General features: G+C 34.6%; 2 protein-coding genes and 2 long non-coding RNA genes across 6 annotated transcripts; 2 read left to right on the top strand and 2 right to left on the bottom strand.

Annotated features, from left to right (window-relative positions):
* The first annotated feature begins 1,092 nt into the window (after positions 1–1,092).
* Positions 1,093–4,163, top strand: LOC148201942 (putative disease resistance RPP13-like protein 3). Its single transcript, XM_088108459.1, has one exon. It carries the CDS (start codon positions 1,274–1,276, stop codon positions 4,064–4,066), a length of 2,793 nt encoding a protein of 930 aa, XP_087964585.1. The 5' UTR covers positions 1,093–1,273; the 3' UTR covers positions 4,067–4,163.
* Positions 4,164–6,780: 2,617 nt separating this feature from the next.
* On the bottom strand, positions 6,781–7,568 carry LOC148201941 (uncharacterized). The gene is made up of 2 exons (XR_015784765.1): positions 7,429–7,568; positions 6,781–7,330 (listed from the first exon to the last, which is right to left on the bottom strand). It is a non-coding gene; the product is annotated as an uncharacterized LOC148201941 (long non-coding RNA).
* Positions 7,063–8,634, top strand: LOC148201940 (uncharacterized). The gene is made up of 2 exons (XR_015784766.1): positions 7,063–7,195; positions 7,411–8,634. It is a non-coding gene; the product is annotated as an uncharacterized LOC148201940 (long non-coding RNA).
* A 2,362-nt stretch (positions 8,635–10,996) lies between these two features.
* Positions 10,997–14,599, bottom strand: LOC148201939 (uncharacterized). 3 transcript variants are annotated; one of them, XM_088109740.1, is made up of 8 exons: positions 14,286–14,599; positions 14,110–14,195; positions 13,797–13,941; positions 13,251–13,398; positions 12,152–12,721; positions 11,903–11,961; positions 11,679–11,755; positions 10,997–11,354 (listed from the first exon to the last, which is right to left on the bottom strand). In XM_088109740.1, exons 1-8 carry the CDS (start codon positions 14,349–14,351, stop codon positions 11,345–11,347), a joined length of 1,161 nt encoding a protein of 386 aa, XP_087965866.1. In that variant the 5' UTR covers positions 14,352–14,599; the 3' UTR covers positions 10,997–11,344. The 3 variants fall into 3 exon arrangements, with proteins under 3 accessions (XP_087965866.1, XP_087965864.1, XP_087965865.1); XM_088109738.1 differs by lacking the exon at positions 10,997–11,354 and adding an exon at positions 11,373–11,578; XM_088109739.1 differs by lacking the exon at positions 10,997–11,354 and adding an exon at positions 11,374–11,578 and having other exon boundaries at positions 12,152–12,709.
* Positions 14,600–14,705: the final 106 nt, after the last annotated feature.

Below are 14,705 nucleotides of genomic sequence, written 5' to 3'. Positions count from 1 at the left end.
TAATGTTAACAATACCTGATCGATGATGAAGAAAACCCTACAAGGTGATATCAAAGATGCACCATCCTTAATTTCTATAAGCACATGATCCTGAATTACAAAATTCAAAAAAGAAAAAGTTAATAGATATTATTTGGAGACATGTTTAGAGATACCATTCGGTGTGCAGAATGTCTACCGATGGCAACATCATATAAAATACGCATCAAAACCTGGTAAAGAAGAAGAAACAAAACATAAGTCAATTTAAGACATTACGTATCATAAAACAAGGAAAACTATCACCGTAAACAACATCCTTCAATATTCAAACCGAAAATATTAATACTTACATCATATAAAATAGAAAGGCTTATCAAATAGAAAGGGAAAAGGGAAAACAAAAAATAAAATTAATTGAACTCCTGGTATAAGCTAAAGTAACTTACAAACTTAATTTCCACAGAACCTATCTCTTTTAACTTTTATAAAACCTAAATGCATAAGTTGATTTTAGCCATTAAGATAGGATCAATTCATTTGATATTCTTGTTCTCTTATCCACAAGTTTTTACAGAGAAGTTTATCCAACCACGAAATGCTAAAAATCTGAGGGTCGAAACTTAGCTGGCAACTTTAAATGGCCCTACCTTGTTAGTAAGTGGGCAAATGGGTACAGAAAGTTGCCAACTAAGTTTTTGTATTATTGTGATAATTTAGTAGCTAGTGGCGTGTGATGATTGTTGTGCAGTGAAGTTTTCTATTATAAATTTGCGAAGCATGATGTGCAAGTGTGTGAGAGAGTGCTCCAGCGAAAGAATTATTGTTTGCTTGTAACGAGTGCTCATCACTTCACACATTTAAGTTGTATTTTAAGTTGTGAGTTTTCTAAATATAAATATTCTAAGCCAAATGGATAGAAGGTGCAATGCACGAAGGTGCCACTTACATATATATTATTCTGTGCCATCTAATACCGAGAAAACAAACTGAACACAGTACTGTCATAAATATAAATATTCTAAATCAAATGGGTAAAAGGTGCAATAATGCACATGGCAGGAAGGTGCAATGCATATAGCAGGAAGGTTCTTGAACCAAAGTCTATATATATTCTTTACAATTGGAGCCACTTTTTATATATACATTTGAATATTCTTTTCTATGCGATTGCAAGCTACACTCTATTGCTTTTTCTGCTGCCTTAGTAATTCCCTCTTAGTCTTCTTCCATCACCCACCACAAACTCACTATCCAACCACGGATCCAAATCTACACTCTCGTGCACGCTGTAATGGCAGAGAGTGTAGTTACCTTTGTTTTAGATCACTTAGCCCAGCTTGCCTCACGCGAAGCTAACTTGCTGTGTGGCGTGGAGGACAGGGTCCAGTCCCTCCAGTACGAACTTCAAATGATCAAAGAGCTACTCAATACCACAAAGAGAAAGAAGGGAATGGAACATACTGTATTGAACCAAATCAGAGATGTGGCCCACTTAGCTGAGGATGTCATCGACACTTTCGTAGCCAAAGTTTCCATTTACAGGAGGAGAACCATTCTGGGGAGGATGCTCCGTGGCTTTGGCCAAGCAAGGTTGCTCCGCCACGTAGCCCACAAAATAGACAAGCTCAAAACCACTCTCAACGAGATACGCGACAACAAGGACAAATATGATGCTTTCAAAGAAACCACTGATCAATCCGCAGTGGAAGAGGAGGAGAAGGAAAGGTTGCAATTGCTGCACAAGCTAAGAAGAGACGTGGAGGAAGAAAATGTAGTTGGCTTTGTCCACGACTCCAAGGATGTCGTCAAGCGACTCCTAGGAGGTGGTTCAAATCGTGAAGTTGTCTCTGTCGTTGGCATGGGGGGATTGGGGAAGACCACCCTTGCCCGAAAGGTCTATAATAGCAGCCAGGTGATGAGCCACTTCGATTGTCATGCATGGGTTTATGTCTCAAATGAGTGTAGAGTTCATGATCTTTTGATTGACCTTCATAAGCATTTGATGCCAGATTTTGAACAGCAACGTAGAGGCAACAAAAGAGGCAACAAAAGCGCAGGAGACATTAAGGACCTTAGTAAGGAGGAACTGAAGAAACATGTGTGGAACTACTTGGAGAGGAAAAGGTATCTTGTGGTGGTAGATGACTTGTGGAAAAGGCAGGATTGGGATGACGTGCAAGATGCTTTTCCAGACAACAACAGAGGCAGCAGAATATTGATCACTAGTCGTTTGAAAGAGGTGGCCTTGCATGCTGGTGATGATGATCCTCACCATCTTCAATTCCTTAGTGAAAAAGAAAGTTGGAAGTTGTTTTGCCGGAAAGCGTTTAGGGGTAAAAACTGCCCTTCTGATTTGGAGCCTCTAGGAAAGCAAATGGTTCAAAGTTGTCGTGGTTTGCCGCTCTCCATCGTTGTTTTAGCAGGGCTGCTAGCCAAGAAGGAAAAGTCAGATCGTGAATGGTCTAAAGTGGTAGGTCATGTTAATTGGTATCTGACTCGAGATGAGACCCAAGTGAAGGATATAGTTCTCAAACTCAGCTACGACAACTTGCCAAGGAGACTAAAACCATGTTTTCTCTATCTTGGGTTATTTCCTGAAGACTTTGAAATACCTGTTACGCCATTATTGCAAAAATGGGTTGCTGAGGGTTTTATACAAGATACAGGAAATAGAGACCCAGATGATGTTGCGGAAGACTACTTGTACGAGCTCATCGATCGCAGTTTGGTCCAGGTAGCAAGAATGGATTTTAATAGAGGTTTGGAGACATGTAAGGTTCATGATCTTCTTCGAGATCTTTGCATATCAGAGAGCAAAGAGGACAAAGTGTTTGAAGTTTGCACAAACAATAACATTCTACTCCCTACCAAACCTCGTAGACTGTCCATTCACGTAGACATGGGTCACTACATTTCTTCAAGCAGTAATGACCATTCATGTATTCGTTCCCTGTTTTTCTTTGGGCCACATTATAAGGTTCGTGGCAGAGAGTGGAAATGGCTTTTGGACGACTTCAAATTGATTCGAGTGTTAGAGTTTGGACCTAACGACCGGAACAAGATCCCTTCCAACTTAGGGAACTTCATCCACTTAAGGTACTTGAAAATATTATCTAGTTATGATACATTTGTTCCAGATTCGATACTTAACCTTTGGAATCTACAAACCTTAGACCTGGGTAGTTGGGACCATCTCATGCCAGTGTCTTTCCCTGGTCAAATTTGGAAACTGAAACATTTAAGGCACTTGTATACACAAGGGCCTATCAAGTTGCGAGGAAGATGTTCAGAACCAGATGAGAAGATGTGGAATCTTCAAACCATCTCTCTTGTATCAAATACGCAAGCAATATCTCTAATAAAGAAAGGAATATTCCCCAATATTAAGAGGTTGAGGTTGAGGGAGGAACATGGTTTCGTAGGTGAATTACCCAATTTATTAGAGAACCTACAACAATTAAATCATTTGAATAAATTACTGATTTTGTCCCCTTTCCGGCAGGGTTACAAGCTACAAGAACGGGTTCAAAGCCTAGGACAATTAAGTTGTTTAACTATCTTAATAATTAGTGATGTTGTAGATCTTTTAACCTCTATGCTCATATTACCCCCAAACATTACAGAGTTAACATTGTCACAGATTAACTGGATTACTGATGAGGGGATGAATAGTCTCGCAAATCACTCCAAACTCAAAGTTTTGAGACTTCGGGGAACAGGGTTGTTTCAGGAGGATTCCTTTGACCTCAATTGTGCCGATGGTGGCTTCCCACAACTTGAAGTGTTTAAAATGAGAGATATAAAACTTCGAAAGTGGAGATTAGGCAATTGTGCGATGCAGAAGCTTCAAAATGTGTTTATCCAGAGATGTCAACCATTAGATCATCTCCCAACTGAACTTTGTTCTTTGAATGAATTGAGAGAAGTACATATAACGGAAGATCCCTCAAAACAAATGACTCACATCTTAGAAATTTTGAAAACAAATAATGGAGTTCGAGTCATTATAGGAGTTTTTCCAACTCCAGATGTTGAGTGGGATCATGTTAGTAGAGTGACGTATGAGATTTATTATTCAAAATAGTTTGTTATTTATTTTATGGATGTATTCTGTGGATATATTTTATTTAGAGTAAAAGAATGTAAAATGTGAAATATCAGTGATATCTTAATTTTGACTTTTTAAATTTAAATAATTAAATTTAAATAATAATTAGTTATATTTATATTTTTTTAATATTGAAAGGTTTTCTAAAACTTAATTTAAATAAAAAATATTAAATAAATATTTTTTAGGATTAAATATGTTTTTCGTTCTTCACACGATTTTGAGTTTAGTCCCTACTCCAAACTTTTGTTTCTTTTAGTCGTTTTAGTTTTAAAACTTGTATTTTTAGTCCCTAAAAATCAACTTGTATTTTTAGTCCCTAAAAATCAACTTGTATTTTTAGTCCCTAAAAATCAACGACGTTAGTCCTATGAAGTGGCTAACGGCGAGCCACATTAGATGTCGCTTTCCCTGCTAACTTTGTGTCACGTTTTTTTTTATTACTCTTTTTGCTAAGAACCCTAATTATTTTAAAACATAAAAACCCCTAATCTGATTTCATAAATGATTGAAGACAGGTTCGGGTAAAAGTGGTTGATTGAAGACAGGCGCGATTTGCACGAAGTTGAACGGAGAAGACAAAGAAGTGTCGAGAGATGGAGGTTGCTTCGTGCAGGTTGCTGCAGGCGTAATGGCTTGGACAAAGGTTGAAGGAGATGAGGGAGGCGTTTAATGCTTCCATGGCGCGATCAAGACGAAGGAGATTCTCTGAATAGTGGCGCAAAGAAGGAAGATGTCTTGCGAGTTAGGGTTTCACGATTTGGATTGTTGATTTCTAGAATTTGCTATTCAGGTGCGAAGAAGATGATGACGTGCGATTTCGCAAGTGTAATTTGGGGTTTTATGGTTTCTTTGCATTCGATTGAATTTTCTTCTACAGATTTTCGTGGTGATTTTGATTTAGTGAAGAAGATTAGTGTAGGGAGATCATTGTGATTACCCTTTTCTAGGAGTTGTCCATGGTGGACTCATGGTGATGACCATGGAAGTAATTGAATAGCGAGGGAATTAAGAAGGGGCAGAAATTGAGTCGTGGGTTGAATTGATGTATTCAGAATTTGAACTTGTGCCTTTTTTAGTATATGAACCTGATGAGTTTGCTGTTTGGTGGGAGAGGGAGAGATGGGTGTTGATGTTGTTGTCAGGACTTTTGAATTTTGCTAAGAACCCTAATTATTTTCAAACATAAAAAAGCCCTAATCTAATTTCATAAATGAAAACATATGTGGCATGTCACTTAAATCTGATTTCAAAAAATAAAAGCAACGTACACACAAATGGTCTCAAACTGACTTGCCGTTAACCACCTCACAAGGAAATGTAACACAGTTACTTTTTAAGGATTAAAAATACGAGTTTTAAAACTAAAAAGACTAAAAGGAACAAAAATTTTCGAGTGAGGACTAAACCCAAAATCGTATAATAATTAAGGGATGAAAAACATATTTAACCCTATTTTTTAATATAGCAGGGAAAAATAAGACAAATACAACTTTATTATTCACATATTCATTTTCATTTGTATTTTTATACTTAATTTTCATTTGCATTTTAAATCTCAAGTAATGTCGCGACTACATCAATTTATTTACTATTCTATACAATAATTATGTTTTTTTATAAAAAAAATAAAATAAACGTAATATTATTAATGATCTTATGGATACACAATTTTTTCATTATCAAATATTTAAAATATATCATAATTACATAAATATTAAACAAAAATAAAAATAAAATATGAGTAAAAATAATGAAATGATAATTTAATGAAATAGAGAATTGTATTTAATTTGAACAAAATCATAAAAAATGTAACTATTTGATAAAATAATCAAATTTCTATCTTAAAAGTTATTTTTTCAATGAACTTGAAGTTTTAAAAATACCATAAAAATTAATTTTTTAAAATACTAAAAAAAATTAAAATAAATAAAACTTGTGTAACTAAAATTGTAAGAAGAAAAATTATTTTAAAATTTGGGTATTTTGAGTTACAAATAAACAATGAGTATTTTAGAATTTAAAACAAAATCAAATATAAAAATGAAAACGAAATAAACACATGAATACCTACATAATTAATTTAAAAATTAAATATTATTTATATTTATACTAGATATGTCAGAATTCTCTATAAAAACTAGAACAAGTTCAATGAAAAGGTTTATTTGTCATCCACTACAAATTACAAACTGGAGAACCTTTTGTTCTGAGGATATTCTTTTAATTTGTTTTTACTGTCATTATATATACAGTTCTATTTTAACTTTCTGATCTCTGTTCTACTTTTCGATCTATTAATTTAGACAAAAATTTCTAATTTTGGTTCCAGCTATTTTGTTTAACTGGTTTACCTTTTTATTTTCCGCTCAAAACCCAATTTCATCCGGATAAATAAATAACTAATAATAAATTTTTATTTTTTATTTTTTTATCTTATTTATGTTATTTTTTTTTTTTTTTTTTTTTATTTTATTATTTTATTATTTTGAGCCATTGTATTTTATTATATTGTATTTTATTCTATTTTATTATATTCTATTTTATTATATTGTGTTTAGTTTATTTATTCTTATTTTAGTCTTATTATTCTATTTAGAATTATTTTATTTTAGTCTGTTTTATTTTATTCTATTTTTACGTTCTTTTTACTTTAATTCATTCTGTCAAATTAAAAAAAACAGAAATAAAACAAAAAAATGTCAGTTTAATTTGAACCAACTTTAGCGTTTTGGCTTTTCTGGTTCCATCACGCCATCTCCCATGGTGCAAATGTTCCGCTGGCCATGCATGCTGCGTCTATACTATCTTAGCAGAGCAGGACAGAGGCTGTTGTAGGAAGCATCCATTTTGACAGACGATGCTTTTGACTTTAAGCTTCATCTGAAGCGTGAACAAGGCTAAAAAAGAGGGGAACCATTTTGGGATCACAATTCATCTTCTGGCTTCCACCTATCAGGCACCTCCAACACCAAGCCCGATTCACCCTTGTTACAACATCCATCATTCACTTACAAAACAAAAAACAAAAAAGAAAGCCGGAAGAAAAGGGATTTCATCTTAAGCACGAGGCAAACAGTATAGAGAAATGAGCTCCAAGAGGTAAGCTTGCTGCATCTCATTTACAATCATTGTTAGAATAGCTTTATGTTCGCTTGTGTGTGATTGTTGCTTGAATATTCCAAACCATGTATGTATATATCATGGTCATCTTCTCTTCTCCACTCTGTTCGACACCTGAAATACAAAGAATAAACCATTTACTCATCTTCCGATTCTTACAGTTTCTTCCATTCCCTCATATAATTCAATGCTAGATTAAGAAACAAATTTACCACTACTCTCTTCAGCCACCATTGGCAATGAAGTTCTACTCTTGTTGTGAAGACCCAACCCAGCGCATAAAATCCAATTCCATTCGTCTACAAGAACAAAAATCTAACCCCAACCACCTTTGATTACAGCAATCACAAGCCAAAACAAACCAGGAATTTGAACCTCTATGCCTCAGTTTATTTCCAAATCCCCAAACATCGTCTCCACAAGCCTCAGTGGCCGTTTCGTATGATATACAAACCGGGGAACCACACTAGTGGTGGCCTCTGTGGCGGCAGTTTCCGCCTCTGTGGTGGCGGGCGACTACGGTAGGAGAAGAGGGAGAAAAGAGTCACGTACGCCGGCAGCGAGTTGCGTCACCGGCGCGACCCTGGTTTGCGATTCGGAGGCGGCGACGGCCAGTTCCAGTGGAGGCGATGTCCGGTGGCGACCTTGGCTGTGACGGGCGACGCCGTTGGTGTCTTGATTCGAGACGTCTGGGCTCGCTCAGGCGGTGTTCGACGGAGAAAGGGGAAAACTTCCCACGCGCGAGGAGAAGAGGAAAGGCGAACCCAGCGCCGTGGCTGACGGTGGCTCCGGTGACGCCATGGATTGCGGTTAGCGATGGCCGGTTCCGGTGGCGGCCCGTGGGCATGAGCCGGCGGACGGGACAAACTTCTCCCTGGGTTTCCAATTTCAAAGGGAGACAAGAGAGGGGGAAGGCGGTGGCGCCACGGTCGGCAATGGTTCCGGTGATACTTGGGGTCACCGCCGACATCGAGACTTGCAGAGGGTGGTGGCGCGGTGGCCGTTTTGGCGGAGATGGCAGTGTGCGTGCAGGGAAGACGACCGGGAGAAGAGAGACTTGAGTCTTGTGGTGCTCGAGATGGAAGAATAAGAGAAGTGGCAGCACCCCTAATGTTTCTGCTTGGAAAAACCCTTGGGCCAGATCCAGATTTTATTTATTTATTTATTATTTTTTTTTAAAACAAAAAACTCAATCCTTCGCAGCACACCTCCGCTTCTCATCCTGGCACCCCCTTTCCCATTTCTTTTTCCTTTTCTTAGTTGGGCTTCAAGCCCGTAGGCAACTATGGGTCTGTTTCCTCTATGCACTACCCTTTTTTAGGTTTTTACCTCCCCATTAACATTTTGGGCCTTCCCCTGCTTAACTCTCAATTTTTATTTTTTTTTTGTTTGTCTTCAATTTGCCATTTTGTTTCTTATCTTATTATTTTCTTTTTTATGTTATTTTATTTTATTTTTATATTATTTTTTTTCTTTTTCTATTTTATTTTTATTTTATTTTGTTTTAGTTATTTCTTTTTCTTTTTCCTCTTTTTCGTTTTAAATATCTATCTAATTTTCTAAATATATAAATATTAAAAAGAAAATAACAAAAAAATATTTTAAAGGTTAAGCACACGTGTGATCGCTCGCATCGTCCTTGGCTTAAAAACCTTCTTTTCTTTCTCAAATAAAATTATAAAAATATGTTTTAAAGGTTAAGCGCATGTGTGATCGCTCGCATCGTCCTTGTGCTAAAAAACATTTTCTTCTTTGTCAAATAAAAGTATAAAAATATGTTTTAAAGGTTAAGCGCATGTGTGATCGCTTCGTCCTTGTGCTAAAAAACCTTTTCTTCTTTGTCAAATAAAAGTATAAAAATATGTTAAGCGCATGTGTGATGGCTCGCATCGTCCTTGTGCTAAAAAAACCTTTTCTTCTTTGTCAAATAAAAGTATAAAAATATGTTTTAAATGTTAAGCGCATGTGTGATTGCTCGCATCGTCCTTGTGCTAAAAACCTTTTCTCTTTCTTAAATAAAAATTACAAAAATATGTTACAAAAGGTTAAGGGCATGTGTGATCGCTCGCCCTACGCGTAACCGATTCCCGAACTCGGAATCTGGTTTTCGTGGACTGTGTCTTATCATTTTATGGTTTTTCTGTAGTGTTTCATAATAAACTATGGTGGTGACTCCAAATCTCTTTTTCAAAACCCGTCTTTTTTTGAATCGTCGTCCCGTCGCGATTCCGGTTGTGACATTACTAAATATAAGTAATATGTAATTTAGGGAAAATAATTAATAACATGGTTAAACTAACAACGTCAACATGGAATAATCTAAAAACATGTAAAAAAGAGGATAGAAGGAATCGATATAATGCATAAATAATAAACTTAATTAAATTTTATACTTCTTATTAAAATTGGATTTTTTTAATTAAGTCTTCACTCTTTTTTATATTTATTAATTAAAATTTTCATATTATTTAATTGAGTTTATGTTGTGTAAGTCTTATCTTGGACTATTACTTTTATAGGTTCTATCCTCATTAAAAATATAAAATTTTGTGCTTAATATAGAATATTATTGTTATTAATGTAAAATTATAAGAGACTTCCATTATTTTGGTTGAAAATATATTGATAATAAAGGTTATGATCACTTATAAATATGACAATAGATCAATTCAGTACGAATAGTGTTTACAATTGTTCAACTCACAACAAAAAAAAATTTAACTCATAAAATTTAAAATATATATATATATATATATATATATATATATATATATATATATATATATATATATATATATATATAATATAAATTAAATTAAATTTTAATTTTTTTGAATAACGTATCTATGAATAATATGATAGCCATACCCAACTTATCTACAATATATGATAAATACTTTTGAATATTAATTATCTGGTACAAATATTTTTGTTTTGCCTAATCAATTATATTATTTGTGGTAAGGTTAACATGATGCAATAAATATTAGAAAAAATGACATTTTGTCGTCATCATTACATTAATGACACTGATAATAATCATCTTTTATTTATTTGTAGTAATTAGTGACATAAACATCATCAAAAAGTATGACAATTTGATAATTTAACAAATTTTTTTATTATAAATATTTGTTTTACAATAATAAAAAATGTAAGATTTATTAAAAACCAATTTTTAATATTGATATACAGCTTTTTTGTATTACAATTTTTGGATTTAAGTCAAAATTAACCAATTTAAAAAAAAAGTTTAAGATTTATGTGTTTTGAAATAAATTTAGTCTTACTTAATACCATATCTAACTGACATAAATTTATATCGATTTAAACTACATTTGGCATGAAAATTAACATTATAATATTTTAATTGAAACTCTTATACAACAATTGATGTTTATTCACATACACATACTCTTTTTTTTTACGTATTTTTACGAGTCATAATTTAGAAAAAAAACAAAAGACTTTTTTTAATATTTTATTGAAATAACTTTTAATTAAAAAATGTATATAATTATTGAAATAATTATATTAGATCGATGACGTGTTTTTTAAGTGTCCTCTTTTTTTACATGTTATTTGATAGATAATTATGAGGAGAAGTATTTTATGTGAAAGTCATGAAAACATTAAAATGATGATATTGTTGGATGTTAAAAGAATTCTCACATATAACGAAAAATATAGTTGATTAATTTGTGAAATAATAGATATATATAATCTCATAGAACTAATGTATATTGTTAATGAAGTATTAGATGAAGTTGAGCTTGGAACTACTTGTCTACATTATCTTTATTCATCTATAAATCCAAATTGGATAAAACACAAAATTACAAGACAATAAACCATATGTTACAATTTAATATAGATCAAAATTGACTCAAAAAACTTATAAACAAGCCCTAAGAAACTTGGTTAGTATAGTGTACGAAAGCTTTTAACCCACGTCCTACAGACCAACATAAATATGCATAGTCTTTTCAGCGATGGAAATTTTAAAAATACAAGCAAATGATGAAGGTAGGTTACACTTCCAATACAATGCTAACCACTAAGCAGCTGCTACAGTTAATCATTCTGTACTTCATCGTCCATTCAGCAACACTCCCACCTCTATCAAAGTCAGTCCTTCCTGAAAACATGAAGCTCAGTTACCCAAAATTTGGTATGTGACAATCAAATCTTGTACTGCCCAAAAAAGCATCTCAATTAATTCAACCAGAATGTTTTTCTTGAGAATTTAGAATACAAAGATATTTTGTTTCATAAATTAGCACAAGAACTTCTGTTTATATTCTACCTAATGATGAATGAAGCCATCAAGTTGAATCCTAGATTTTTCCAAAGACCCACCAACTGCGCATAGATATTTTAATCTAAGGAAATGTTCTCTACACATGGAAAGCTATAATTTAATTTAATTTAAAAAGAATAATTAGAATAATGTTAACAATACCTGCTCGATGATGATGAAGAAACCCTACAAGGTGATATCAAAGATGCACCATCCTTAATTTCTTTGAGCACATGATCCTGAATTATAACATTCAAAAAGAAAAAGTTAATAGATATTATTTGGAGACATGTTTAGTGTGTACACGAGAATACCATTCGGTGTGCAGAATGTCTACCAATGGCAACCAAGAAAAAGTTGCACAATTACACAAAGAAATCACATACCGCATCATATATTGGTATTTGATTGCGCCAAAATTCTAAGGGAGGTACAAGCAATCTGCCTGCAACATAACCCAGGCAAAATGATTATAGTCTAGAGTAAATGACGTTTCAAATTACATAAAAAAGATTAACAATAGCATTGGGTGAGAGAGTTGGATAACAAGAGAGTGCATGAAAATAATATAAAGTGCATCTATTAGCTATAAGCCTAATAAGTAGTTTATGAACAGACAATAATGAAAAATTTACCAGATCTGGATGTTCTGAAACTCGATGACTCAGGAGAAGTAGTTGATTTTTTCTGTCCGCTTCCCTTGGTCAAGTGACTTGGATCTTTTAATCGCGAACTTTTCCCAGCAGAAGCAGATTTATTCCGTCCCTTAGGCCTGACGACTTTTTTCTTATGACAGCCTTCGGTCTTTGGTGACAATGTTCTAGAAATTATGGAGGCAGATTTTTGTACTATCTGTTCAGATGATGTGCGTAGTTGTCTCCATGGTTGTGACTGAATAGGTGTTTCCGGACTTTTTGGTCCCACTTCATCACAATTATCTAAGGCCGCCACTGAAATATGGTTCTTATTATTTGGATTCTTCGGAGGCAATCCAGAAGAAGACGGTTTCTTCCGCTGGTATACTTCAACATCATGCAACTTGGCACTTCGTCTTTCCCTACCTCTACTAGAAGTAACCTTAACACCAGCCACCTCCTTTGACACGTTGCATTCATTTTCAGGGAATGCCTTTTCCCGATCACCCTGCGCCTTTTCCGGTGATGCAGAAAAAGTAGGAATGCAATTTTCCACACCTGCGATAGCAACTAAAATATCTATATAGAAATTGGATAGAAAGGAGATGATAACCCCACCTATCCCCTTTGAAACTATGCAATCAGATCTAGGGAATAGCTTTTCGTGATCTCTCCCGGTGCCTCCTCTAGTGATACCAAAGAAGCTTTTGACTGAGTCAGAACTTTAGTTTAGGAAATCCATTTTTGAAGTTATATGTTTCTGGTTTATTTGTTTCAGTTATGGCGTTTCCCCACAACTAGGAATATATTGTTAGAAATGGGTTATTGGGCTATTTTCTAGGAATTCAGTTGTAGAACTAAGTCTATAAACTTGGCCTTTTTCATTTGTGAATAACATGGACTCAGTCGTGTTTCTATATACTTAAAACACTATGCAATTTCATCTAACGTAACAGAAGTACGAATGCAATCTTCCGCACCAGAACTGACAATTACAATATCTATTGAAACAACACAGAAAATGATAAAACTCCAAACAAGTACAAGAAATGACTAAAAATAAATGCAAATCAGTAACAAACATCATTCGAATATTTACCATCAGATAAAATTTCTGGACAGCTAGCCGGTACGTCATCAAGACAAGCACTACCCAAATCATTCCCCGTGGTTGATTCTTCTTTGGAGAAATCTAGAGCATGGCTTTCCCAGTCCGGAGGGAAGCCAAATAAAAATCGGTCCAAAACCTGGTAAAGAAGGAAAAACAAAAGAAAAGTCAGTCTGAGATATTACGCATCATAAAACAAGGGACAATTATCACCATAAACAACATTATTCAAACCGAAAACATTAATACTTACATGAAGACGATGCACATCATATAAAATACCAAAATTTCAAAACAAGGCTTATCAAATAGAAAGGGAAAAGGGAAAACAAAAAATAAAATTAATTGAACTTCAGGTATAAGCTAAAGTAACTTACAAACTTAATGTCCACAGAACCTATCTCTTTTAACTTTCATAAAACCTAAAATGCATAATTCGATTTTAGCCATAAGATAGGTTCAATTCATTTTATCTTCTTATTCTCCTATCCACAAGTATTTACAGAGAAGTTAATCCAACCACGAAATTCTAAAAACCTGAGGGTCGAAACCGTTTTCAACACTGCGCTGCTCGTTGATGAAACCACTCATTAAAAGGTATATCCCATCCGCAGTCTTGAGAGAAAACATGTCGTATCTTTTGATAACGGGAGCAGAAACAAACACGCGCATGGCCTCATCCCTGAATCAGAAAATCAAACAGTCACACTAATCACACAATTTCTCATCACCGTCACCATCATTATATCCAAGACGAACAGACACGAAGCAATTGAAATGCGACACGAACATTACTCGAGAGCACTCGCGAAAACCCTAACACGAAGAGAGAGAGGAATCTTAGACTTACTTTCTCGATGAGACGCCTGCAACGGCTAAACGCTTTCCTTGGAAGTCGTTTGTGGCTTTAATCAACCACCAATCATATAAAGTGACCTTCGGAAATGAAAAAAACAGCGTCAGAATTGAAAATTTGGGAAGGGGAAAATTGAAAGAAGAACTGAGAACGAAGGGAGCGTGAGTAACCGTTCGTTGGTAAACGCATGATTCGTTGTCGTTTGAAGGAGTTGCGGTCGGAGTGGAATCAGCCATTAGTGGATTGTTCTCTCTGTTTCAGTTATTCCGCTCCAAACCATGGATGTAGCTTCTAGAATGGTGCTTTCAAATTACCAAACTTCTTGCAAATGAGAGCGTAAGAAATCTTAGGGTTATGAGATGGCTGAAGATGCAGCTTGCAATGCGTTTTCTTGGACGAACAATCTTTCTCCTACACCACTCGTGTCACACCTCGATGTGGAGTTGTTCGCGCACTGAGCCCAGAAACCAGAGTTAAAGCGGGAACCTTGTCTTGGAGTTTAAAATTAATTAGAAAAGACAGATAAAATGCTATTTTATTTCAATATAATTTTATTAATTTTAATCTTTTTGTTTTAAACTAGTAGAAAT

The sequence above is a fragment of the Vigna umbellata genome, chromosome 3 (assembly GCF_029865625.1).
Source record: "Vigna umbellata cultivar VRB3 chromosome 3, Vumbellata_1.0, whole genome shotgun sequence".
Lineage (NCBI taxonomy): Eukaryota > Viridiplantae > Streptophyta > Magnoliopsida > Fabales > Fabaceae > Vigna > Vigna umbellata.
This window is presented reverse-complemented; position numbering and strand designations above follow the sequence as displayed.

Excerpts from the sequence above, each read along its gene's own strand:
- LOC148201942 (XM_088108459.1), top strand. The coding sequence starts at position 1,274 with ATGGCAGAGAGTGTAGTTACCTTTGTTTTAGATCACTTAGCCCAGCTT.
- LOC148201939 (XM_088109738.1), bottom strand. The coding sequence starts at position 14,351 with ATGGCTGATTCCACTCCGACCGCAACTCCTTCAAACGACAACGAATCA. Across the intron at positions 11,756-11,902 it reads AAATACCAATATATGATGCG|GATCATGTGCTCAAAGAAAT; the intron begins GTATGTGATTTC and ends GTTATAATTCAG. Across the intron at positions 11,579-11,678 it reads TCTTCATCATCATCGAGCAG|TTGGTGGGTCTTTGGAAAAA; the intron begins GTATTGTTAACA and ends ATCTATGCGCAG.